This window comes from Protopterus annectens, chromosome 2.part0 (genome assembly GCF_019279795.1).
Source record: "Protopterus annectens isolate FY-2018-M chromosome 2.part0, PAN1.0, whole genome shotgun sequence".
Classification (NCBI taxonomy): Eukaryota; Metazoa; Chordata; order Ceratodontiformes; family Protopteridae; genus Protopterus; species Protopterus annectens.
This window is the reverse complement of record NC_056728.1, coordinates 1,316,266,520-1,316,292,243: the sequence shown is the minus strand read 5'-3', so window position 1 is coordinate 1,316,292,243 and position 25,724 is coordinate 1,316,266,520. Positions and strand designations below refer to the sequence as shown.

The 25,724-nt window shown below is 40.1% G+C and overlaps 1 protein-coding gene across 6 annotated transcripts in view; it reads right to left on the bottom strand.

Moving 5' to 3' along the window:
- Positions 1–548: 548 nt before the first annotated feature.
- Positions 549–25,724, bottom strand: part of LIMCH1 (LIM and calponin homology domains 1) — a 1,973,196-nt gene continuing 1,948,020 nt past the window's right edge. For all 6 annotated transcript variants that reach the window (XM_044061504.1, XM_044061502.1, XM_044061501.1 and 3 more), the window contains one exon: positions 549–4,462. In XM_044061504.1, the coding sequence (XP_043917439.1) occupies positions 4,437–4,462 (26 nt within the window). In that variant the 3' untranslated portion in view covers positions 549–4,436. The remainder of the gene's footprint in view (positions 4,463–25,724) is intronic.

Genomic DNA, 25,724 nt, shown 5'->3' with positions numbered 1-25,724 from the left:
CCTTGAAGAAAACTATAGTGAGAATTGTTGGGGATTTAAAGCTTCAAGATGCAAGGTAGCATTAATTGGTATTCACTTTCTAGGGCCTGCAATGATAAAATGATCTGTTTATGATTTCCTGTAGCATTTTTTCCAATCTATACGGCTGGTTATCTTGCAGAAGAATATTTAACACAACAATTGTTTTTAGTCTATGACATCAGAGTTTTAGTCAAGAGTGTCAGACCGCTCTAATGTAATCTCCAAGGCAACGGAAATCAACATTTTAAGTTAATACAAAATGTTTGCAGTTGATTCTTAAGGTAATGCAAATAAATATTTTTAAGGTACCAATACTATGGTCACAGGTCACAAAAGAAACAGATCTTACACAACTGTGGCTCTTAAATAGCTATCTCTGCTTAGGATCAACAAAGGTAGCTAAAAAATCAGCTTTTTACTAAACAATTACATTTTGTATAATGTGAAGTACAGAGTATCACAAAGGAAATTCATATTTTGACTAAATTATTTGAATCAACTATGCTAATAGATAAAGAGACTGAAACTATTTTTTCAAACATTTATTTATAAACATACATTTACTATAAAAGCATTTGCATTGAAAACACTTTTCCATCTTTCCAGAGGCATTACAATAAATAGAACTGGACATCAATATCACTTGTTCTGAACAACAGCCCTGCTTATGAATTCAGACTACTGCAGTTGTATCAGTCGTGACCACTAAGGGGCACCCAGTAAAGCCCTGTCTTAGTTTAAGTAACATCTTTCATTTTTTTTTTTTTTTTGCTCTACTTGTATAATTCAGTAATATGGCAAAATGAACCAGGGGATTCACTGACAGGTGCATGACATATCACTGGGATAATTATTCAGTTTGTCTGAAAAAAAATACAACACAATAAATATTGTTTAGAAAACATAACATAGGGAAATTCCAGAAACCTGAAAGAAATTAATTTCAGTTAAAATAAAACATAATTTTTATCTGTTATTTTACAGCACAATCTCTGGAATTGCATCAACAACACCATAAAAGTTATATGTAACTTTCCCATGAAATGTTCATAAAGATATCAGAGTATGACATGAGCTGTGGAATATAGAATATGATTTAATAAAATGAAAAAAAAAACACAGACATTGGCAATAACTATCAGGGAGCATACCTATCGACTAATCCATTTCAAGTATTTTTTATATTCGAGTATGTGTAGTCCAAAATACTGCAACTTTAGATTATGAATGATAGTGTTCACATCCCTGCCCCCACCTTCACCTGCTTACGTATCCTATTTAAAATACATATAGAAATAGGGCACAGACAGTGATGTAGCACAATTAACACCTCTGCCTATGGAACCTAGTGAAGATAAGTAGAAAAAGCAAGATTTTACAAATTCTGTTGGTTTTGTTTGTAGAATGTAATGTTTAATGTGATTTTTAACAAAATACCTCTATTGATGGAAGCTATGCTATAAATGGAAAAGATCAAAGAAACTTCTCAAAATATTATTTAAATAGGGAACCATGCAAATATACCTGAAATCCCAACCCTGTAAAATATCTAAATTGTCAGAATGTCAGTCTGAAAAACATTCTCGCTGCCACATAAATGTGGGTGAAATTAGCTTCAGAGGAATGACTAAACATTTTTCTTATTTTGTTACCATATGAGTGGATTGCTACTTTACAACGCTTGTGCAACAGCTTGCATTTTAAGGCACACATTTAATGACATGATAAAATGTAAAGTGGTGTGGAATAGAAATACAAAATAGGCAAAAAATAACATACACGAAGAGGTGATCCTGTACATGTGTACCACCCAGGCAGTTCACACAGATGTGGGTGTGGCGTGGATGTCACTTGCATGATTGACACCCCAAAAGGCCGTGATGTACTCAAAAGATGCTTATGCATATTTGACAGTGACATCATGCACACAATTTACCCTTTTGGAGTTGGTATATTTAATTTGCAGGGGGTGTGGCAAGTGCAGGGGGCTCAGCCCCCCCTGCAGAAATATAAAAAACAAAAAACATTACATGATTGTTATGCCCCCTTGAGCTAAGTGCACATACTTGATGAATATTCATGTGGCTGGTGAAGACATCAACATGAATATTCAGAGTTTAGGCAGGACTTGCTACTATGCACCTGGGGAGGTACACATGTACATGGTTGACCATGAAGAGTGGTGTTTAATCAGCATCCAAACTGGTTAGTCACTATGAGGTACCACCCCTTTATTTGGATTTCATGTGTCACTGAATATCTATAAAATGGGATTATACCTATGTCTGATTTTGATCCCCAGTATGGAGTGATTTGGAATCAGTGCATCCAATTAGATTAAACAAATGATCTGGTCAGATTCCAGCCCAGCTGTCTAATGCAGCCTGCATTTTATTGTCTAACTGCAGATCTATTAAATCAGATTTGGATTCTATAACCCATGTTTAACAGCCAGAACTTGCATTTAAGAATGAACAGTGAGGCTGCCCAATGGAAGATAACGTGATACCAAAACTATCAGTCTCCGAGCACCAGTATGACAAAAACATTTAGTTTCTATATAATGTTTTCTGCTTTTACATGCACATGATTTAGTAACATTTAAATAAATAGCTTCTAATCTAAGTCATACTCAGAAATAATTGCTGTGTAGCTACAAATGAAATAATGGTTCTGCATGATTTGACACTTCAGAAATTCTAGGGATGAGACTAGTGACAGTCTTCCCTAGCAACAATATTCATTACTTGAGGCTTTTAAGGCAAGATAAATGATCATTTTTCAAAGCATTAAAACATACTTATAAGTACTCACACAAACCTGTTAAAACTTCCATAACAATAAATTTCAATTTCAAGATGTCCTGGGCACTTCTGTGTCTGTGTTTTCAGGATAATTCCTTCCATCTTTCTTTCCTGGGTAGTTAAATTGACTGCCTCAGTCTACAAATATTATTGTGTGAAAGTAATACACTGCATGCTTTGAGCAAAATTAGAGCATTATATCAATTACATAAAAAAGAAAGGTGGATTTTGTGCACAAAGTTTGCTGTTACACATGATAGGTCAGGTGCTATAGGTTAAGTGCAAAATAAGCAACATACCCACGTGGAAAACAATCCCAAGAAAGCCTGACACTGAAGAGGGCATAACAATCGATCAGTAACCTGTACCAGCAGTAAATTATATTACTTGGAAAATCATACCCTTTTTGTTTGGGCAGCTTTTTCGTCACAGTACAAACCATCCTAATAATCCGGGACTGAATCATCAGCTTATCTGAAGAAGTTCTCAATTATAATTCAGGATTCTTTTCCCATATTACTATAAGACATGTGCTCTTTCATGTCTCTCCCGGTCTCAAAACTATAGCCAGCACTTTGACAGCATCCTTCTAAAACAAGGTGAAATCCTTGCACCAGTACCCATTTCTGGCTGAGTGCAGTATTCTTTATCATCCCTCTTTTTGTGCAGACCACAAAGTATTGTCATATGAGAAACCATTTCATCAGGACAGGCTTCCTCTGATTGGCACTATCATCCCATTGCATTCTGTCTTGACACAGGCAGCAGAAACAAAGCAAAGTACACATGTACATAAACAACAAACACGATACAGCTGACAACACTTTGCAATTTGCCAATACAACAAATGTATTCCTTCTCTTCATTCAAAGATTGTTTGCTTCACTTGCGTCAAGAATGGGGTGTGCCTCCATAAATACTTCTGAAGTAACTCTTAAAAATGGAAGTTTTAGCATCCTGAGGTGTAACAATTACCTGCCGAAATGTTTCTATATGAAAGGAAATGACACAAAACATTCTGGTGTGGTATGTTGCATTGAATCACAAAAATGTTCTGAATGTGGTATGTAAAGGAATATACCTGTACAAACTACCCATTACACTGAGCCTCAAAAGTAAATGAATATGCTTGTAATGCTAGTACTGTGAGAAAGACTAGAAACTGTTTCTTGTAATCAAATGCAGATTAGGAGTTAATGTCCAGAATAAGGTTAAGTCACATATCAATGCACCCCGGCTTTATTTCAAGGTAAAAGATCACAGCAGACCTCAGTACCTAAACCTTCTTCAACTTATTGCAATTTTAGTGCCATGGTGACTTGTATGAGTAGCGGAGAGTACAATACTGTAGTGTTCACATCACACACCTGTCGACCACAGCTACTTATGAGCTGGATAAATGGGTTAAAAGACATGCTGAGCATGTGATGAAAACAAGCCTAATAAGCAGCCTCAGTATAAGCCTTCAAAGAAAGTAATTTGTGTTTCTTCCCCAGAAAATCCATGAATATTATAAGATCGTGCAACTGAATGTCTGTAAGTCGGCCCACCAAGCTCTTCAATAATGGTTCTTCCAAGAAAAAAATGTCACAGTCCAGACTGTGGGACTCATCACAATGTCGTTGGCTGGCCAGCTGCTAATCAAGAAAAAACAAAAAGTGCTTTAGAACCATACATTAATGCATCATTTGCTACTATAAATTACCCTCCTAAACTATAGACTTAATTTTTTCAATTAAATGCATATTTGTTAGTAGGTAAGCTTAATACTGTCATAACTGTCAAAGCTACTTCATTCTAATCATCACCAGATTTCAAAATAACTCCAGCTAGAGTTTATTTTTTTCATTCTTATAGCAGGCTACTTCCTTGGACTCATTTCACTAAAGCCCAGAATATTCTTTGCTGACTAAAGACTCCCACAACCTTGCACTATTCAAGAACTCATACCTTCATATATGCAGAATTTTTCCCATTCAGGAAGTGTAAACACTCAGGCCAGGGACTGCAGACAATAGGTATCTTTGGCTTCTAATGGTCTTACACTGTCAACTTATTACCAGGCTTGTGGTGGGGATAAATTATAAATTCAGTATTACCATCCTTCTATCTACCAAACATTCTGACAGGCTTGCACCTTTTTTCACGCAAAACTTTATCACTTTACATACTTACAAAAGAACTTGGGAACACATTACAAGGAGCATTAGAGCCCACCTACAAGTCATTGCAGAACAACCACCTGTGGAACATGTTATCTGCTGGCTGCACAGCCAATTTTGGGTGATTTTTTTTCAGTCCACCAGGAGTGACTCAAGATGTACTGCCTCTGGTAAATGATATGTGTAGAACAGAGAGCGTGTTGTAGCTTTAAGAAGCATTTCAAAGTGAGGGCATGTGCATATAAATAGTGAGGATGTACAGGCAGCAGTGCCATTTTGAGATAAAAGCCAGAGTGTTAACATGTATGAGTGTAGTAGTCTGTTAATAAGCTTATTTAAGTTTAAGTTACTAAACTGTAATCATGATGTGTTTGTATATAATAAAGCTGCTTGAACCGAACCCACAACTGTTCATCTGTTTTATCCTGACTGGACGAGCGACATGGTGTCAGAATCAGGACTGAGTGTGCAACTTCTTCAAGCCATGAGATGCAGAGTTGACAGTGAAGGTATATTGAGCAGGTTGGGTGATACAGTGCTCAAACAATTAAAAAGGACCAGAAACGAACTTCGGGTAACCAATACTTGCACAAATTATTTATTTTGCAAAGGAAATGATATGAAGCATTTGTAAGGCACAAAACCCATTATTAATCAAACAAGTAGCACAAAATGTATTATTAATAAAACGAAAGGCACAAAACACATTATCAATTAAACGAAGTGTTACAAACCACGATATTTGATAAAACTATCAGAAACACTTATATGGGGTTCAGAAGTACCTCCAGTTTGCATAACGGGCACGTTTAAAGTAAAATGAACACAAGACAAGTATAATGAGCATGATAAGAGGTCACATGGGCATAACGAGTATAATAAAAGGGAAAAATAAGCTTAGAAAAGCAAGGCGACTGCATGTTTTTTAGTAAACAACCATGTTTTGTCATGAGCTACTATTTCGCATTGAGCAGAGCCATTCAAAGCATAACTAGAGTTGTTTGAAGTATCTCAGAGTGTGCAAAGTGTTTGCAGATTGTGTGCTACATTAAAGTACAATTATTTCAAAGAGTTATACCATGTGCAAAGTACAGTTAAAGTACAGCCATTTCGAAAAAGGTTCTTGTGCTGTGTACATTTATTCACAGTACCTCCATTTCAAAGTGTTTTTTACACTGTAAAGAGTTATTTCAAAAAGTACAGCCATTTTGAAAAGTTCTTGCGCTGTATACAGTTAATTTGTAAAATGCATTCATTTCAAAGTGTTTCTGACTCTGAGTTTCTTGTGCTGTATACAGTTCATTCGCAAAGTACAGTCATTTCAAAGTATTTCTTACACTGATAAAGGGTAGTTTCACAAAGTACAGTGATTTTAAAATGTTCTTGTGCTATGGAGACTTATTTAGCAAAGTGCAGTTCTTTCAAAGAGTCTTTTGTGCTATTGTGCATAATTACAAGTTCTGGCAAATATATATATATATATATATATATATATATATATATATACGTGTATAGTTCCCCTTTATAATCTCGAAATACTGAAGGCTCGAATTTCAGTATCTCGAAACTATAAAGTCAAACAGCCCACAATCCCGAAACACAAACACAAAAAAAAAAATCCCGAACATTCACAAACCATACACCACACAACACACACATCATTCAACCTACAACACACAAACCACACAATCCTATACTACATTTACCCAAGGGGAAAAGCCCCCCTGCACCCCCCACATCTTCCCTAACTTATATATACCAACTCCTAGATTGCACTAACAGTAAAGACATGCATTACTCACATGCAGACATTCCACACTCCCTCGCACACACACATACATCACACATACACAAACACAAACATCCAACACTCACACTCATACTTTCACCTCCCTACCCTAACCCACATGCACAACTTACAATAACATTCACATACACTCACTTACCTTCATTTCATAAAACATCCCGGCCAAACACTTCCCGTCCCATTGCTGCACTGCATAAGCGTGGATTCGAGATAGTCGAATTTGCACTTATGCACTTTCGAAATTTTTCATTTTCGCCTTTACAGTCCCGAGATACTGAAATTTGAACTTTCAGTATTTCGAGATTATAAAGGAGAACCAAGTCTATATATTCATACGTAATTTCAAGCACCTTCACTCCTTTGTGTTGATTTGGCAAAGGCATTTTGCAGACCCAGTTCACTTCTGTTTGATTATAACATTGCAGAGAACTGGAGAATATTTGAGCAGGAATACAATATTTTTATACAAGCAGCTTTTTCTGACAAAGATGCATGTACAAGGGCATTTATTTTGCTTAACTTAGCAAGGTCAGAAGCCATTGAAAGAGAGCGTTCATTTGTGCATGCACCAGCAGTATATGCAGGACAAGCAAAAACAAAGACAGTATGTTCACAAAAGATAGTGGCTCCAGGTATAACAAATCCACAAACTGTTAAAATACAAAAATCAAACTTCCATTAATGAACTGATGCCAAAATACAAATAAAAAACAAAAAACAGAATAAAAAGTCCCTTAAAATCCACACAATAAGTGCTTTCGACAAGTGTCTTCCTCAGATCGTAATTCAGAAGATGGGACCAGCAGTGATCTCTAAAATGAAGGCTTTTAATTTTACTAACCAATCCAAACACAAGTTGAAGAACTACCAGTGAATCCATGTGGGTATTTCACCTCCTTATTTGCATACAAGAGCACAATCACTTCCGTTTCCCGCCTTTTTGGGAACAAATCCTAATATGCAAATTAACCTGTGTAATCAACCAATCAGATTTAATAAGAAGCATATGCGCTAGTGATTGGTGGAAAATCATACTTTTTGTTTAATCACGGCCATTGTTTAGTAGCTTGCCTTTTCATGACATAGCCTGATAGTAAACCAACGATCTTTAAAATAAGCTGTATATAAGAAAACAGCTTAAAAACAGTCATTAAATAACTAATGAACAAAATATGTGAAACCAAGCACGCCAGTGTGCATAACACAACCATCTGCCGACAATTCATGAACTGGGCTTTGTTTACAAAGCTCAAAAAACTATTTCATAAAATCTTAGAATTAGCTGTGTGGACGAACAGCCGACGACTCATCCATTAAACCTCTGTCAAATCAAAACACCTAAGGTATAACCGAAATGTTTCCATGCATCCAGATGCTCTAAAAAAATATATCATCGACTGTATGAAAGAAGAGGCTTAGGATTGAGTCATAAAGCCTCTAGCCATAAAAATGTATAGTCAATGTCATAGATCAATAAAAATCCCTTCAACATAAGTTTAAATAATTAGAGTATTGACTCCCTTAACATCAGTTATTGCATAAGCCTAATAAATGTTTTAACACACAACTAGAGAGCAGCAAAAAAGGTAATTTGTTTATTGATTTGATAAATAGGGATGGTTCCTCCTTTAATATCAATTGCTTCATGTGCATGGATGTAATGCATTCACCAAAGATGTTCCTAACTATTTTAACTTAGGTCTCTTAATTTTCAAAACTGGTTCCAGAGGGACCACGCTATTTAAACCTGGGAGTTGATCAGCCCTCAAATTAATTATCCATTTAGTCTCCTTTAATTCAGTTAGATTTTCAATATCACCTCTCCTTGGTCCAACAAAAACATTTTCAATAACTTTGTACATAAATATGTGACCACTATTTGAATCAACGTGACAGGCTAATGCATTGTGCAAATCCTTGTTGATGATATCCCTCTGATGTCTTTTTATTCTTTTTGTAAACAACTGGTTGGTTTTTCCTATATAGAATGACGAGCAGTTCTTTCAAGTTGCCAAGTAATCAATATTAGACGTTTTGCAAGTTGCCTTGACATTAAAAATGTATTCCTTACCAGTAAGGGGATGCACCAGGACCCGCAGCTAAAAGACATCATTGGAGAAAGACCACAGTTCTGTTACAAGAACAGAAAGAATATAAAAAGGCTTTTATGCACTAATCTACAGAACAAAAACCCAATAAAGGGACGGAAAGGCACCTATATGTGTGGCAATTGTAATATTTGCTCACTGATAGACAATAGCAATCGGTTTGTGCATCCCCTCACTGGTAAGGAATACATTTTTAATATCAAAGCGACTTGCAAAACGTCTAATGTTGTTTACTTGGCAACTTGTAAGAACTGCTTGTCATTCTATATAGGAAAAACCAACCAGTTGTTCAAAAAAAGAATACAAAGACATCTGAGGCATATCATCAACAAGGATTTGCACAATGCATTAGCCTGTCACATTGATTCAAATAGTGGTCACACATTTATGTACAAAGTTATTGAAAATGTTTTTGTTGGACCAAGGAGAGGTGATATTGAAAATTTAACCGAATTAAAGGAGACTAAATGGATAACTAATTTGAGGGATGATCAACTCCCAGGTTTAAATAGCGTGGTCCCTCTGAAACCAGTTCTGAAAATTAAGAGACCTAAGTTAAAATAGTTATGAACATCCTTGGTGAATGCGTTATATCCATGCACATGAAGCAATTGATATTAAAGGAGGAACCATCCCTATTTATCAAATCCATAAACAAATTACCTTTTTTGATGCTCTCTAATTGTGTGTTAAAGCACATTTATTAGGCTTATGCAATAACTGATGTTAAGGGAGTCAATACTCAAATTATTTAAACTTATGTTGAAGGGATTTTTATTGAAGTCCCTTAGTTGTGCGTTCAAGCTTGCGCACCTTGCTGTAAGAAAAGTATGCATCAGATAGACTATTATTGATGAATAATAACAGAAAGCAAGGATACTTTGAAATTTAAAGAAATTTTTAATTATGACAACAAATGACTCTTGGCTGCCACACCAGAGGAGCATTGTTCAGTTATGAATACCATGTATCTATTTGATAATAGGATGTACACCCACCATGTCACAACTTTGTCATTTGGACCATCCTTTAAATACATTTCAAAAATCTTTCTACAAGACAATTGCCCTTGGGGATAGTGAAAGTGCTTTAATTCTATGTTGCATGAAGTTAACTGAATGGAAATTATAGCCAATAAAGTGGTACTTCGGTTTAGATAACCAATATTCAATCTGTAAGACCATCGATGTATGATAGGTAGAAAGCACCCCGAAGAATTTTGGGGCTTATACACTACAATGGTTAGAGGCACCATGATTTGGTTTAAGCCTCTCCTTTTGTATAGTCAAAGCCATAGATCTTTAAAGTATTTGGCTGCATGGTTGTACCTCTTGTATTATTATTGACACCTAATATTCCAAAAGTTCTTCTACAAGACAATTGTCTATGGGGATAGTGAAGGTACTTTGCTTCTATCTTTTTGATTGGGATTCAAAAGATTAATAGTGATACTTCGGCTTAGTTAAGCTATGCCTAACTTATGAGACCAACGATCTGTGACAGATCATAAATATGCTGAAGACCTTTGGGTATGTACATTTTTATGGCTAGAGGCTTTATGACTCAATCCTAAGCCTCTTCTTTCATACAGTTGATGATATCGTTTTTTAGAGTGTCTGGATGCATGGAAACATTTCGGTTATACCTTAAAGTTATTGCTTTGGTATATGTTAAAGGTTTCCAAAGTTACTGGGTGTAAGGAAGCTGCTCAAAGTAAATATGAATACATTTTCTCAAGTTTACGTGCTCAAGACCAACACAAGCTAGCATAAAATATTGGTGTGCTCTAGCAAACATAGGCTTATAAGTTCCTATGATAGAGAAAGCTGTCTGAATGTTGTAAAATGGTCAAAGGTGTTTTGATTTGACAGAGAGGTTTAATGGATGAGTCATCGGCTGTTCGTCCACACAGCTAATTCTAAGATTTTATGAAATAATGTTTTTGAGCTTTGTAAACAAAGCCCAGTTCATGAATTGTTGGCAGATGGTTGTGTTATGCATACTGGAATGCTTGGTTTCACATATTTTGTTGATTAGTTATTTAATGACTGTTTTCAAGCTGTTTTCTTATATACAGCTTATTTTAAAGATCGCTGGTTTACTATCAGGCTATGTCATGAAAAGGCAAGCTACTAAACAATGGCCGTGATTAAACAAAAAGTACGATTTTCCACCAATCACTAGCACATATGCTTCTTATTAAATATGATTGGTTGATTACACAGCTTAATTTGCATATTAGGATCTGTCTCCAAAAAGGTGGGAAACGGAAGTGATTGTGCTCTTGTATGCAAATAAGGAGGTGAAATACCCACATGGATTGGCTGATAGTTTTTCAACCTGTGTTTGGATTGGTCAGTAAAATTAAAAGCCTTCATTTTAAAGATCAGTGCTGGTCCCATCTTCTGAATTACGATCTGAGGAAGACACTTGTCGAAAGCGCTTATCGTGTGGATTTTAAGGGACTTTTTATTTTGTTTTTTGTTTTTTATTTGTATTTTGGTATCAGTTCATTAAAGGAAGTTTGATTTTGGATTTTAACAGTTCGTGGATTTGTTATACCTGGAGCCACTATCTTTGGTGAACATACTGTCTTTGTTTTTGCTTGTTTTCCTATTTTTGAGACAGTTCACCACAGCGTTGGGGGCATTTTGTTGTTTCTATATGCAGGACAGGGGGAAACCACCATATTGGTGTACCAGCTGAATCAAGAGAGGACCGTGAGTGCTTCAAACGTAAATTTAGAGAAATGTGCAACCCCCAGACAAATATTACATTAGAGAGGCACCTATTTTATACCAGAGAGCAAAAACTAGGAGAAAATTTTATAGCTTTTATCACTGACTTGAGAAATAAAGCTAAAACTTGCAGATTTGGTGATTTGAAAGATGAGTTAATAAATGACAGGCTTGTGTGTGGTGTTAAGAATGCTGCAGTGAGAAAGATTTTGCTCCATGACAGTGATTTAATCTTGAGCAAAGCTATAGAGCTTTGTCAAATCCATGAGCTCACAGAGATGCACACAATTATCCCTGCAAGTGATAAGGGCATAGTTTCAGCAGGCTTTAGAGAAAGTATAGACAGCATGCAGCACATAGCTAGCAGAAACAGGCCTAAGCACATGCCAGCTGCAGCCTCTGCATGCTTTCCAGGGAGGACCCATAACTTTCCAGCAAGTTCTAAGACTAGCTCAGCAAAACACACATGCTCAGTGCAGTATAAGGGTAAGTCAGCAAAACCCATGTCCAGTCTAATTGTTAACTGTGGTAAATGTGGTGTCAGTTATGAGTCTAGAAGAGAAAAGTGCTTAGCACTTGGTCAGCAATGCCACAAGTGTAAAAAATGGAACCACTTTGAAAGGTTTTGTAAATCAAGCAAGACTCGTTCAATTATTAAGAAAGGTCACCCAAGAAAGCAAATTGATCATGTAGAAAGCTGCAACCCTACTTTCTATGTAGATGGTGTATCAGTGATTGGTGAAAAGGTTAATGTAGTTGATTTGTTCACAAAGAAAGCACAGTTGTGTACACTTACCATAAATGTAGATGTTCGAGTGTATTCACTGTTGCAGTCATCACATTTGGGTTAGCTGTCTGAAGGTAGCCCTCAGCTGGCCTGAATACCAGAGTCTTGGATTCCTGCATCAGATGCTGTCTCTTCTTCCATGACATCAGGTCATCAGGGGTATAAAACATGCAGCCGATGCCATTACATCAGTTTTGCTTGCCCCAGATGTCAGGTGCCCCCTCAATGGGAAGCAATTATATATTATGGTACACCTCCATCAAAAAGCAAATACACCAGAAAACTTAAATACACTAAACAAGAAGGAAATGTAGAGCCAAGAGAAGTCAGGGGGCTGGAGGGAGGGTAACCAGGAATGCAACAGTGAATACAATTGAACATCTACATTTATGGTAAGTGTACACAACTGAACTATGTTCTTCATGTTTCACTGTTGCAGTCATCACATTTGGGTTGATTCCCAAAGCTAAGGAAGGGAGGAGGAAGTTAGAGAGCATTAGGGCCAGCTATTAAGCCTCGCAAGACTGTAGTGGCAAAACCTGCTCTGGATTTAGAAAACATAGGCATGCGGTAATGCTTGGTGCAGGTATGTACAGAGCTCCAGGTAGCAGCTTCTAGGATGTCCCTGGTAGGGACTCCTCTGAGAAAGGCTGCAGAGGTAGATGCAGCCCTGGTGGAATGCAATCTTATCCCCTGTGGGGTAGGTATTCCATGGTGCTTGTAGCAGAAATGAATGCAATGGGCTATACATTTAGAAATGGTTTGCTTTGAAATGGCCTTCCCCTCTACTCCTGCAGCAAAGCTAAATAGCAGCTGTTCAGATTTTCTGAGAGGCTTAGTCCTGTCCAAATAAAATCTAAGTTGTCTGTGCACATCCAAAGAGTGCAGTATTCATTCTCCATTGTTTTGTGGATTAGGGAAAAAGGTAGGCAAATTAATGGACTGATTTAGGGCCACACTAGACACCATCTTGGGCATAAAGGAAGGATTGGTCCCAAGGGAACACTGTCTGCATGGAAAAATAATAAAGGGTTCCACTGCCATGAGGACCTGTAATTCAGACACTCTTCTTACTGAATTGATGGCTAGAAGGATGGCTGTTTTCCAAGAAAGGAATTTCAACTCTGCAGTTCTAGCTGGCTCAAAGGGAGGGAGAGTAAGCTTTTCCAATACAAAGTTAAGATCCCAGGCTGGAGTAGGGGGCTCTCCTGGGGGGGGGGGGTCTTACGTTTTTGGCCCCTCTAAATAATTGCTTTAGCAGGAGGCGAGAAAAGAGGGGTGGCTCAGTATTATAATGTGCTGAAATGGAGGAGCCATGAATTTTAATTGACGAGAAGGATAGGTCCTTGTGGAGCATTTCTGTTAAGTACTGAAGAATATGAGGTAAGCTGGGCACCGTTGTGCCCATCCCCTGAGTCTGGCTCCAGGAACAGTATCTTTTCCACTTTTCGACATAGGATTTTCTAGTACTAGGCCTCCTTGCCTCCAGAATGACATCTAGCACCTGCTTACTGAGGGATGCTATTGGAGAGCTCAAGGAATTAGCCAGGCTGCAAGGTTCAGGGTTTGAAGCTGAGGGTGCAGAATCTGGCCCACCTGCTGGGACAGCAGGGAAGGGGTCTGAGGCAGGTGCCATGGTTCCAGCAGTGTCATACTGTGCAAGAGGGGGTACCAGTGCTGGCATGGCCAGCCTGGTGCAATCAGTATTGTCCTTGGTTTGTCCTGTTTGATCTTTAGCAGAAACTTCGAGAGGAGAGGCAGAGGGGGAAAGGCATAAACCAAGAGGCTTTCCCAGGTAAAGAACAGGACATCCACTTTCCAAGCTTGACTGTGGGAAGTCCTTGTGCAGAATTTGTCCAATTGGAAGTTCTCAATGGAGGCAAACAGGTCTACCTCTGGAGTCCCCCATTTGTTCCTCAAAAGGTTGAATATTTTTGGTTCCAGTTTCCATTCATGTAGGTCCATGGGATTTCTGCTTAGGTCATCTACCAGTGAATTTAGATTGCCTGGGAGGAATTGAGTTTGTAGGTGCACTTGGTAGCTCAAGGCTGTGTTCCACAGAGCCATGGCTAGTCTGCAGAGAGGGTACGAGTGGGTTCCTCCCCTGCTTGTTTATGTAGCACATAACTGTGGTGTTGTCTGTTTTTACCAACAGTTGCCCTGGAAGGATGCTGTCTTTGAAGGCTGTCAGGGAATTCTGTACAGCTAACATTTCTTTTACGTTGATATGTAGGTGCATCTGTCTAGGGTTCCATTTTCCCTGAATGCACTGACCTGCCAAGTGAGCCCCCCATGCATAGTCTGATGCTTCTGTTGTTAGGGTTTGGGCGGCAGGGAGTAGAGTGAAAGAGAGCCCCTTGTTGTGGTAGCAGGCCTCTGCCCACCAAAAGAACTCTGTCTTTATACAAGGAATGATAGGAATCGATTCCAGGTACTGAGAATGTTAACTCCATAGGCTTTTTAGATACCATTTTTGCTTCCTCATATTCAGTCTTGCATATGGAATTAGTAGAAGGCAACAGGCCATGAACCCCAGGCCTGCAGAATTTTCCTCGCAGATAGCTGGGGCTTTGTGGCCAAAAGTTTGAAGTAGGTTGTCAAATAAACTTGTTTCTCTGGAGTGAGGAAAGCCATCTGGGAAGTTATGTTCAAGCTTGCTCCCAGAAATACAATCTGTTGACAGGGTACTAGGTGAGATTTCTTTTCATTTATGGTGTACCCCAGTGAGATTAGAAGTTTCTTTATGAATGCCAGATGTTTTAATAGCAAGTCCTGGCTTTCTGCCTGAATCAGACAATTGTCCAGTTATGGGTATATTTGAATATTTCTCTGCCTGCAAAATGTAATGGCTGGAGCTAGACACTTTGTGAATACCCTGGGCACAGTAGATAAGCCAAAGGGAAGTGCAGAGAACTGATAGTGCATGGAGCCTGCCCTGAAGCATAGGTATTTCCTGCAAGATTCCCTTACTGGAATGTGCAGGTAAGCTTTTTTTAAGTCTAAGGTTGCCAACCGGGCATCTTTGCCTAGCATAGGAAGCAGCTGTTGAAGTGTCAGCATTTTGAATTTTGGGATTACCAGGAAGGTGTTTAGAATAGAGAGGTCCAGGATAGGACACCAGGAGCTGTCTTTTCAGGGTACCAGGAAAAGTCTTGAATAAAACCCTTGTCCCCTTTCTTCTGCTGGCACAGGTTGAATAGCCCTAATACTTGGAAGAGAGGGAACCTGCTGTTGGGCCTCTGCCCACTGATTTGGGGGCAGGTCTGGCCAACCGTTTGGGTTGTTAGGGTGTGGAAGAGGAATCTGCTTCTTTGGAAAGCTATATTCAAAACCCATTTGTCCTGGGTAATGAGTTCCCAGTTTTTTGCATGCAGGGCGAGTTTTCCTCCTAAGGGAGCAGGCAGTTGAGCAGGGCTTGGAAGGGCTAAGGGTAAGTCATTGTGCCATTTTTCCATAGGGGGTGGCTTACTACTCCCTGCTTTGGATGTGGGAGCCACCCAATGCTTAGGACTGTGTGCAGCTTGAGACTGTAACCTAGGTGGTCTGCTGTTCCTGGGTTTGGACTGAGAAGGCCTGAAAGACTGGAAAGGACCAATTCTTTGAAGGCCAATGCCTACTAAATATGGGAGGATGTACTTGTAGGAAATCTTTAACAGTTTGCATAGATTTAGCTTTTTCCTCCATCCTTTTGAGGACTTCTTCTGCTTTGTTGCCAAACAGGTGGTCTTGGTTTAAGGGAGCATCCAGTAATTTAGATTTAACATGATCAGGCAAGTTTTGCTCCTTAAGCCAAGCATGCCTTCTAAGTACAGACCCAGTGACAGCAGCCCTGCAAGCTGCTTCTAAAGAGTCAAAACCACATTGCAAAGTATGTTTACCAGCTTGTTCTGCAGAATGCATTAAATCCTGTAATTCTTTGTGTTCAGCACAGTCAGGAATCATTATTTTCTGTTTAAGTAGTCCAATAATATGCTGCTGGTACTTTAACATATGAAACCGGCAATTTAAAGCCCTAATGGCCAAAGTAGCAGAAGTGTATACCTTCTTACCCCATCTGTCCAAGGCTCTATAATCTCTATCAGAAGGGGTAGGAATTTTGGCAGCAGTAGCCTTAATGCCCTTTGGTCCTTGGGAAATGGTCTCTAGATCCGCAGTAGGATTCTTGAACAGGAACTTGAGTCAGGTACTCTAATACCTGTCAGTTTTTTCTGGGAGCTGGAGGTAAAGTGTCTGGGGAAAGGCTAGATTCCAAGAAAGCATCATCTACAATGTCCAAAACAGAAGGGATAGCTAAAGGCCTGTGTTGAGGAAGGAGTAAGAATTCCCTAAGCCTCTTTTTGGAGTCAGAGTAATCTTGGCTTTCCCAGCAGAAATGCTCCCCAAGAGTGTGCAAGGTTTCACCAAAAGAAAAATCTTCTGTAGGGAAAGCAGAGGGAATGGAATCCTCTGTATCAGAATCCTCATGGGTAGATAAGGGCAAATCCTGGTCATTAGAAAGAAAAGAAATATCAGATTCCTGATCAGAAGAATCAGAAGGAAATTCAGTTCTAGGTCTTTTAGAGGGGGAAGGCTGGCTTCCCCTAATTAATGTAATAAGGTCTTCGGCCATTCTAAGCATTTGTTTTTTAGGCATATGGGCCTGAGCATGCAGTTTGGACGTCAGTTTTCTAGGCGTGGATCGAGTTTTAGGCCTGGCTGAAAAAGATGGCGTTGGTTTAAAATGCAAGTCTGTAGGCCTGAATACACCCTCAGAAGCTGGTGCCTGCATAGCGGCTCCAGACCCATCCAAGGTAGAGAGATCCACAGGCTCCATAGTCGAAGAAGCATCTCGTGGCATACCAGACTCCAAATGGGTCTCAGTAGAGGCCTGCACATCTGAGGTAGTGGGTATCAGGGGCTGCAAAAGCGCCTCACTGTGTACCGGCAGACTGGCGACTAGTTTAACGGAAGCATCGGCGGCACTTTTGGACCTATGAGGTCTGTCTCTGTCTTTATCTTTAAATTTTTTTCGGAAGATCGGTAGTTGGATGGCTTAACGAAGCCATTTCAGAGTACTGATGCAGAGTACCAAAATAATTTGCTGCAAAGATAGCCCGATGACTAACAGTTTGGGGGTTGAACAAGGCACAAAACCAACAGTGAGGGACATTGTGGTCTGGGCCTAAGCAAGGGATGCAGTACGAATGAAAATCTTTATGAGGTATTTGCTTTCCACAGGTAAGACAATTGTTAACTTTTACTGACATCAGTTGGAGCAAGAAAAAAGATCCCCAATGGGGTACTTATCTTTTTTTGAAGACTTTGGTTCTGAAACTCGAAAATGAAAATTTCAGGAGTTGGCTGACCAGCACTTGCGAACTGCTTCTGCTTCAGGCACCGCACGGCAAGAAAGACTGATGTAATGGCATCGGCTGCATGTTTTATACCCCTGACGAGCTGATGTCATGGAAGAAGAGACAGCATCTGATGCAGGAATCCAAGACTCTGTTATTCAGGCCGGCTGAGGGCTACCTGCAGGCAGATAACCCAAATGTGATAACTGCAGCAGTGAAACATGAAGAACATCAAAGTGTTTTGTACTGTCCTGATCAATGGTAAACCCACAGAGCTCAGAGTAAGACACTGGTTCACAGTGTAATTTATATCAGCAGAAACATTTGCTAGAGTAAAAGCTCATAAACAACTTAATTTGGCTAATTGTGAGAAGTTTGTTGCTTATGGAGGTGAAGAGATTCAAACCGAAGGGTCAGAAGTGCTTTCATGCTATTCGGGTGGGAAGAGTTACAGCTTGGAATTCTATGTAGTTAGAAGACCTGTGCAGTCATTATTAGGTCTTAGAGACAGTTTGAGAATGAAACTACTTTCCTTTACCTCTAAAGAAGTCCATCATGTAAGCACATGACCTAGTTCCTGCTTCACTGATGCTATTTTCTCAGAGTATGCTAATGCTTTCGATGACAAGCTTGGCAAAATCCCAGTTGTATACTCCATGAAAGTAAACCTAGAGGTCAGTCCAGTGGTCAGACCAGTGAGGACTATTCCAGTAACTATGCAGGACAAAGTCATGGTCCAGTTAGAAAAGACGGTGCAGCAAGGTATCATTTGTCCAGTCAAAGAACCAACTGAGTGGGTGTCTTCCATGGTAGTTGCTCACAAGAAAAGCTCAGATGAAATAAGAATATGCATTGACCCAAGAGACTTGAACAAGGCATTAAAGTGACCTCATCATTCTATGTGTACAGTCGAGGAGGTTGCCACCTTCATGCCAAGTGCCACTGTTTTTTTGTCTTGCATGCAAAGAGTTCATTGATCGCAAATCTTCACTACTGACTACATTCAGCACACCATTTGGTAGATACAGATTTCTCAGAATGCCTTTTGGAATAAATTCTGCCAGTGAAGTCTTTCGGCATGTACTAGAGCAAATTTTTTCAGGTTATCCGTGTACTATAATAGTGGATGACTTACAAGTTGGAGGCAGTGCAGAAGCACAGCATGACAGAAACCTCAGGAAAGTTCTGGACAGAGTGTGAAGTGAACTTGAAGCTCAATCCTCTTAAATGTAAATTCAGGCTACCAGTAGTTACTTGTGTAGGTCATTTATTTACCAGTACAGGTTTATGACCTGACCCTTCCAAACAAGCAGACAATCTTGAGATGCCAGCTCCAGATAATGTCCAAGCCCTACAGCGTTTCCTTGGTATGGTTAACTATTTGGGCAAATTTATCCCTGACTTTAGTGAGTTATCAGCACCTTTAAGAGAGCTGACACTCAAAAATGTTGCCTGGTCATGGTTGGAACAGCACCAGAGAGCATTTAAAAACCTCAAACAGCAAATTGCCAATCCACCTACATTGAGATACTATGATATCCACAAACCAGTAATTCTTTCCTGTGATACTTCAAAGTTTGGTCTTGGTGCATTTATTCCTCAAGAGGGCAGACCAGTTACTTATGCATCTAGAACTCCTACCCAAACTGAAATGCAGTATGCGCAAATTGAGAAGGAACTTTTGGCTATTGTGTTTGCATGTTCGAAGTTCCATGATTATATTTATGGCCGAAATATCCAAATCAAAAATGATCATCAAACTCTAGTCACTATTTTAAAGAAGCCTATGCATACTGCTCCAGCAAGACTACAAAGAATGATGCCCAGATTATAAAAATACAACTTCAAAATGGTCTATATAAAAGGCAAACTTCTTTATCTGGTTGGTACTTTATCCAGATCACCCAGAAATACTACAGAACAGCTTGATGCAGACAATTCTGACTTTGATGTCATGGAAGTGCATCATTTTTCTACCACAAGACTTGGATCATGGGATCACAGGAAGTTACTAAGCTATTGGCCCTGAGGCCCTTACAAGCCTAGGCAAGAATGTAGCCCATGTTCCAAGTCAGCACTTGATGCCCCTGTCCAGCAGGTACACAGGTGGAATCCCAGGGGTGTATTTTCTGTTCCCCATCTAGTTATCCAGGTTGTGCTTAAAAAGCGTTAATGAGGTATTCTGTTTTATGTGAAGAGGGAGTCTATTCCACAAAAGGGGAGTCTCTGCGACACAAATCTGTCCCAACAAGTCCTGTTGATGTCACAGACCAGGTTGAGGTCACATGTGTGGGTTACTTGAGTGGAGCTTGACTTGCAGATATGCAGCAGTCCCATCAGGGCAGGGTCTGAGATTGCTCTGTATGCCAGACACAGGTCACCTCTGAGGAGTCTGAAGGAGACCGAGTAGAAGGATAGGGCTTTTAGCCTATCTGTGTAGAGTAGATGTTTGAGGCCCTGGATTCTCAGGGTGGAGAACCTCTGTGGTCTGTTCAGCATGCCGAAAGGGGCATTGTACTCAATAATTGGTCTTATAAGGAAAGAATACAGGGATGTTATGACCACCTTGTCCCTGGATGAGATACCATTACTACTAAGGTGGGCCATGTAGAAAACATCCCGTACAATGAAGGCAATATGGTGGTCAAAAGTCAGTTTGCTATCAACCTGGGTGCCCAAGTCCCTCATGACTGACTGCGTGCTTAGGACCTTATTATCAATGTGATAATTTGTGGGGATGTCACTCTCCCCTAAGGGGATTACGATGCATTTTTTGGCATTCAGTTTGAGGTCATATTTCTAGATTTTACTTGCACCTCTGAGAAGTACATCCCAAACAGCAGAGGCCCCAAGTGTGATCCCTGGGGTACACCGTTTGTTACAGGTCTACTACTTGAGGTGGATTCTCCAATTTTGACTAGGTGGGTTGTACCAGTGAGCCAGTTTGCTACCTATTTGGTAACATATAGATTGATGTTTAGTTGAGAGAGTTTATCGATTATACCTGAGTGGGGAATAGTATCGAAGGCTTTGGCCAGGTCAAGGTAAGTGGTGTGCACCATCTTTCCCTCATCTGTGGCCTTGGTGACTGTCTCAAAGAAGTTGATTAAATTTAATAGGCATGACTTCCCCTTGATAAAACCAAACTGTGTGGGATCAAGTGCCTGGAGGTTGCCAATGTCCTTGTTAATGAGGCCCATGGTAATCCACTCCATGGCCTTGCAGATCAGGCTAGTTAGGCTGATGAGTCTATAATTTCCTGGATCAGTGGACGCTCCACCTTTGTGCAAACGGATGACAGTAGCTGTCCTCCACTCAGCTGGGACGAAGCCGGTACTCAGGCTTTGGTTGAATAGGGAGCCTAATGGTGCTGCAAGTTCCTGCCGGAGTTCATGTAGGATGCAGCCTGGGATGTTATCTGGTCCCATGGAGGCTATATTTTTTGCCTTAGAGAGTGCAATGATGACATGCTCCCAAGAGATAAGGGGTGAGGGGGCAAGTACTGGGGATGTCATGTTTTACTGATGGGGGAACAGAGGAGTGAAGTTTTCACTGAAACTGTCTCCCAGCAGGTTGGCTATATCAACAGCGTTTGTGTATGTGGTGTCCTTGACCACCAGTTCTGAGCAGATCTGGGTGCTTCCCTTGAGATTGCAGACATATGTGAAGAAGGTCTTATGATTGTCTTTAGTAAATGTGGCCAGTTTGGACTTGAAATTTGCTTTGGAGGATTTCACAAGTGCTCTTGTTTGCTCATTCAGGCTAAGGAGACATTGCTTCCAATTAGGCACCTGCTCCTTCTTGGTCCTGGACAGCAATTTTTTTCTTTTATTATAGAGCTTATTTATTGCAGATGTCCACCAGACAGGTTTACTCTTCCTTGAGGAGCATGATTTCATCCTGTCTGGTATTCCTGATTCCATGCAGCTATATAAATGCTCATACAGTACTTTGGTCAGGTGTGGACATATGCGTCAGTTCCTATGGAGGAGGAGGGGGCTGTGAAGCTGTTTATACCTTCCCTCAGGAGGTTGTAATCAGTTTTGGAGAAGTATTTTGTTTGACCCTACCTGGGGTGGGGGTGGGGGTGGGGGGGTAAGGGGAGATGGTGACTTAGAAAGTGACTGCTTTGTGGTTAGATCTTACCAGGGATGATGACACTGTAGGGATGCTGCAGTGACTACTCATGTTGGTTAGTACCAAGTTGAAGATATTTTCATCTCTTGTGAGGGTGTCAACCAACTGGTCCAAGGGATTTGCATTGATGAAATCAAGGAATCTCTGGGCATTTTTGTTTTGACATGAGTACTTCTTCCAATCTGACTGAATAGTTAAAAGTCGCCCAGGATCAGGGTAAAGGGTTGAATCTTGATGGATTCAAAGAGGTTGAGATAGGTGGAGTGGGCATCTTGAGTCAAAGTTGGAGGCCTATAGCTAGCTATGATTTGAATAGGGGTCTTGTCAATTATTATCTGCATCTGGAGTGTTTCCTGTGCATCATACAGTTTGACCAGCCTAGAGGTGTGTATGGCTTTTATATATATTGCAACTCCACATCCTTTTGTTTTGCTGCCCACGGTTTGTGGTCTGAATGAATGATGGGATGAGTAACCTGGTATGGCTGGGGTGCTCTCTGCAGATTTGAATCAGGTTTCTGTGGCTGCACAAATGTCAACTTCTTCCAGGGTTAAGAATACTTGCAATGGGTGCCGTTTCATGTTTAGACTCCAAGCATTTAGCAACATGACCTTTAATTTACGTTTTGATTAAATGTTCATGTTGGTAGTTTTGACCTCATGGCATTACCTAGAAAAGGCACTATGGGGGAGACAAAAGAGTTTTTGCCAGGAGCCTGAAGCCCAAGGGAGAAAGATGCAGCCCATCTCTGGCAAAGCATCGCGGTTTATCAGTCATGTCATCCCAGGCCAGGGTTGCCAGACTTCCAGCCCCCCAGGTAGGGACAAAAAAAAAAAAAAGAAGGCCTCTTCTCACGGCAAGTGAAGACCAAAAAAAAAAAGGTCTTTCGTGGCAAGTGAAGACCAAAAATAATTTAATGCGGAACACAGTTCCACATTAAAGAACAGTAGCTCTGCACTAAACACGGAGCTTCTCGTGTTTAATGCAATGGAGTTCCACATTCAACACAAGTAGCTCCATGTTTAGCGATTTTTGATTGGCCCATATACCGGCATATGGGCCAATCAAAAATCGCTAAACACGGAGCTTTTTGTGTTTAATGCGGAACACAAGAAGCTCCGTGTTTAGCAATTTTTGATTGGCCCGTATGCCAGGTATACGGGACAATAAAAAAAAAAAAACAAACAAAGCGGAGGCTGGCCGGGATTTAAACCGGCAGGGCGGGACTCGGGATCAGGCTGCTGATCTCGGGACATTCCCGCCCAAATAGGGACGTCTGGCAACCCTGTCCCAGGCTGTCAAGTACCGGATCCCCTTGGCATGACACCAGAAACTAAGCCAATTGTTAAAATCAATCATTTTCTGTTTGTACTGAGACATAATTCTGTGTGACGGTAGAATGTTGCTTAAGGCTAGGAACATACCTGCCTGGGACACATTCAGCGATCTCAATCATGTCTCTCTTCATATAATCCAGGGAGGTACATCTCAAGTCATTCACTCCAACATGTACTATGACAGAGTCATAACAGTACCTGTTGAGAGACTTGAGTGCATTGATGATATGGCGGATTCTGGCACCCGACAAACTAACCGTGACTTTCTCCATATCTAGCCTGGTGAGGGGCACATATGTGTGTCTCACAATAGCGTCTCCTATGACTAATATGTTGGGTTTTTGTTTAGGACTTAGTGGCTGTGAGACACAGGTGTGTGGAGTATGTGCAGTGTGTGGTGTGGTGGGCAGTAGAGTTCATGTATGTTTATGCCTTGGAGGTCTCTTTTGTTTGGGCATGCTTTTGCTGAGGACCTCCGCATATGTGGGGGGGGGTGTTGTGTAGGTGTGGGTGGTTTTTGAGGTGTGGTGTCCGTGTTGCCAACCTTCTCAGTTCCAGATATACTGGTTTGTGGGGGAGAGAGCAATAACACTAGGTACTTGATGTATTTACATCTCTCACAAATTCTGTTCCTAGGTGGTAGTAGTAGAAGGTTGTTCATGTACATGATGCATTTGCTACACTGTCTCAGGATGACCATATCTACTAGACCGGCAGGAGAAAATGTAAGAAACTGCACATCCATATTTGTCAGAAACTGAAAGAGCTAAGAGGATAAAGGGAGGAATGTCTAAGAGTAGTACTAGAAGATAACACAAGTGCTACTAAAGGAAAATTGTAGCTGAAATACCTCAAAAAGGGTAAAAAAAATGCAGCTGAAGCTCTGGATGCAGCACACCTGTATCTAGACTATGCTACTCAATTTTAAGGTTGAGAACACAGTAAAAAAAAAACTCACAATGAAGTTGAGAGGTCATACAAAGACTGATCCACTTTTGCAAAAGCTCAACCACTTCATTAATATTGGATGGCTGTCAAAGCAATCTTGTGTACTGCCAGAAGTACAACCTTTTTTTCCATACAGAGATGAGAGGCCGATTGAAGATGGTATCATTTTCAAAGGTCCAAAGGTTATTGTTCCTACTTTCTTACAACATGATTACATTCAGATTTTGCATCATGGCCACCCAAGTTCCGGAGCTACCAAAAGAAGGGTGACAGGACTAGTATTTTGGCTTTCTCTATTGAAAGACATTGATAAAGTGCTTTCATCTTGTTCAATATACAATAGTACTAAACCGCATTTGCAAAAAGAACTACTTCAGCTAAGCCAAATTTCTGAACTACCTTGGTCAACAGTAGCCACTGACATATTTGAGTGGAACAATCAGCATTACTTGGTGTTGGTAGACTCTTATTCCAACTGTTTTGAGATCGATTTGCTACCTAACCTAACATCCAGTGCTGTTATTACTAAGATGAAACATCATTTCTCAATCCATGGTAGTCCACACAAAGTTATTTCTGATAATGGTATCCAGTTTACCAGTCAATTATTTCAGAAATTTGCAGAAGAGTGGGACTTTATCCATATTACTATCAGTCCGGAATACCCACAGTCGAACGGCCTGGCTGAATGTGCGGTACAGAGTGCAAAGCAATTACTAGGGAGGTCAAAGTGTGACAATACCAATATTTTCTTGAATTTACTTAATCTCAGAAATATACCCATGACAACCTACTTGGCTCGCCTGCTCAGAGACTTCTACATAGGCAAACCAGAACAACATTGCCTATCAGTTCTAGTTTGCTGGTGCCTAATGCTAAAAACAGAGCAATCAAAGCCCATCTCTTTAAGAACCATTCCTTTCAGAAGTCCAGGTATGATAAATTGAGCAGATTTCTTCATCCATTGAAAGAAGGATAAGACAGTGAGGATGCAAACGACGAAAGGCTTTGATCGAATTGGTCAAGTGAAAGGTATAGTGCCAAGCTGAACTCCTACTTGGTGGAATCTAAGGGTATAGAATACAGGAGAAACCGCAGGCATCTTCTTCTGGTGTCTGAATTGATATTGCAGCATTGTATTTGTGATATGTGTATTTGTATTTGTGATATAGACTCTAGATTTTACAGCAACCCAGACAATGTTCACATTGAAGATGTCCGAGTATCGGTTCCTTTTCCTGATTATGTCTCAGATGTCCCCAGAGTTACATTCCTTGAAGACAGTCCCCGTTGCTAGATCCAATTCTGATTTTTATGTTATATGATCAGGTCATATTTCTAGACCTAGTGTAGAATACACAGCAACCTGGACATGATTGTTTTATATGTGGTTAGTTTAGTACGATTGCATGTCAAATTAGTTCTGTATAATTTCTGTGTAATTGCATGTCAATGAATGCTGTCATTCAGCTTATGACCTATTTCTCAAGGAGGGAGGATGTAGAACAGAGAATGTGTTGTAGCTTTAAGAAGCATTTCCAA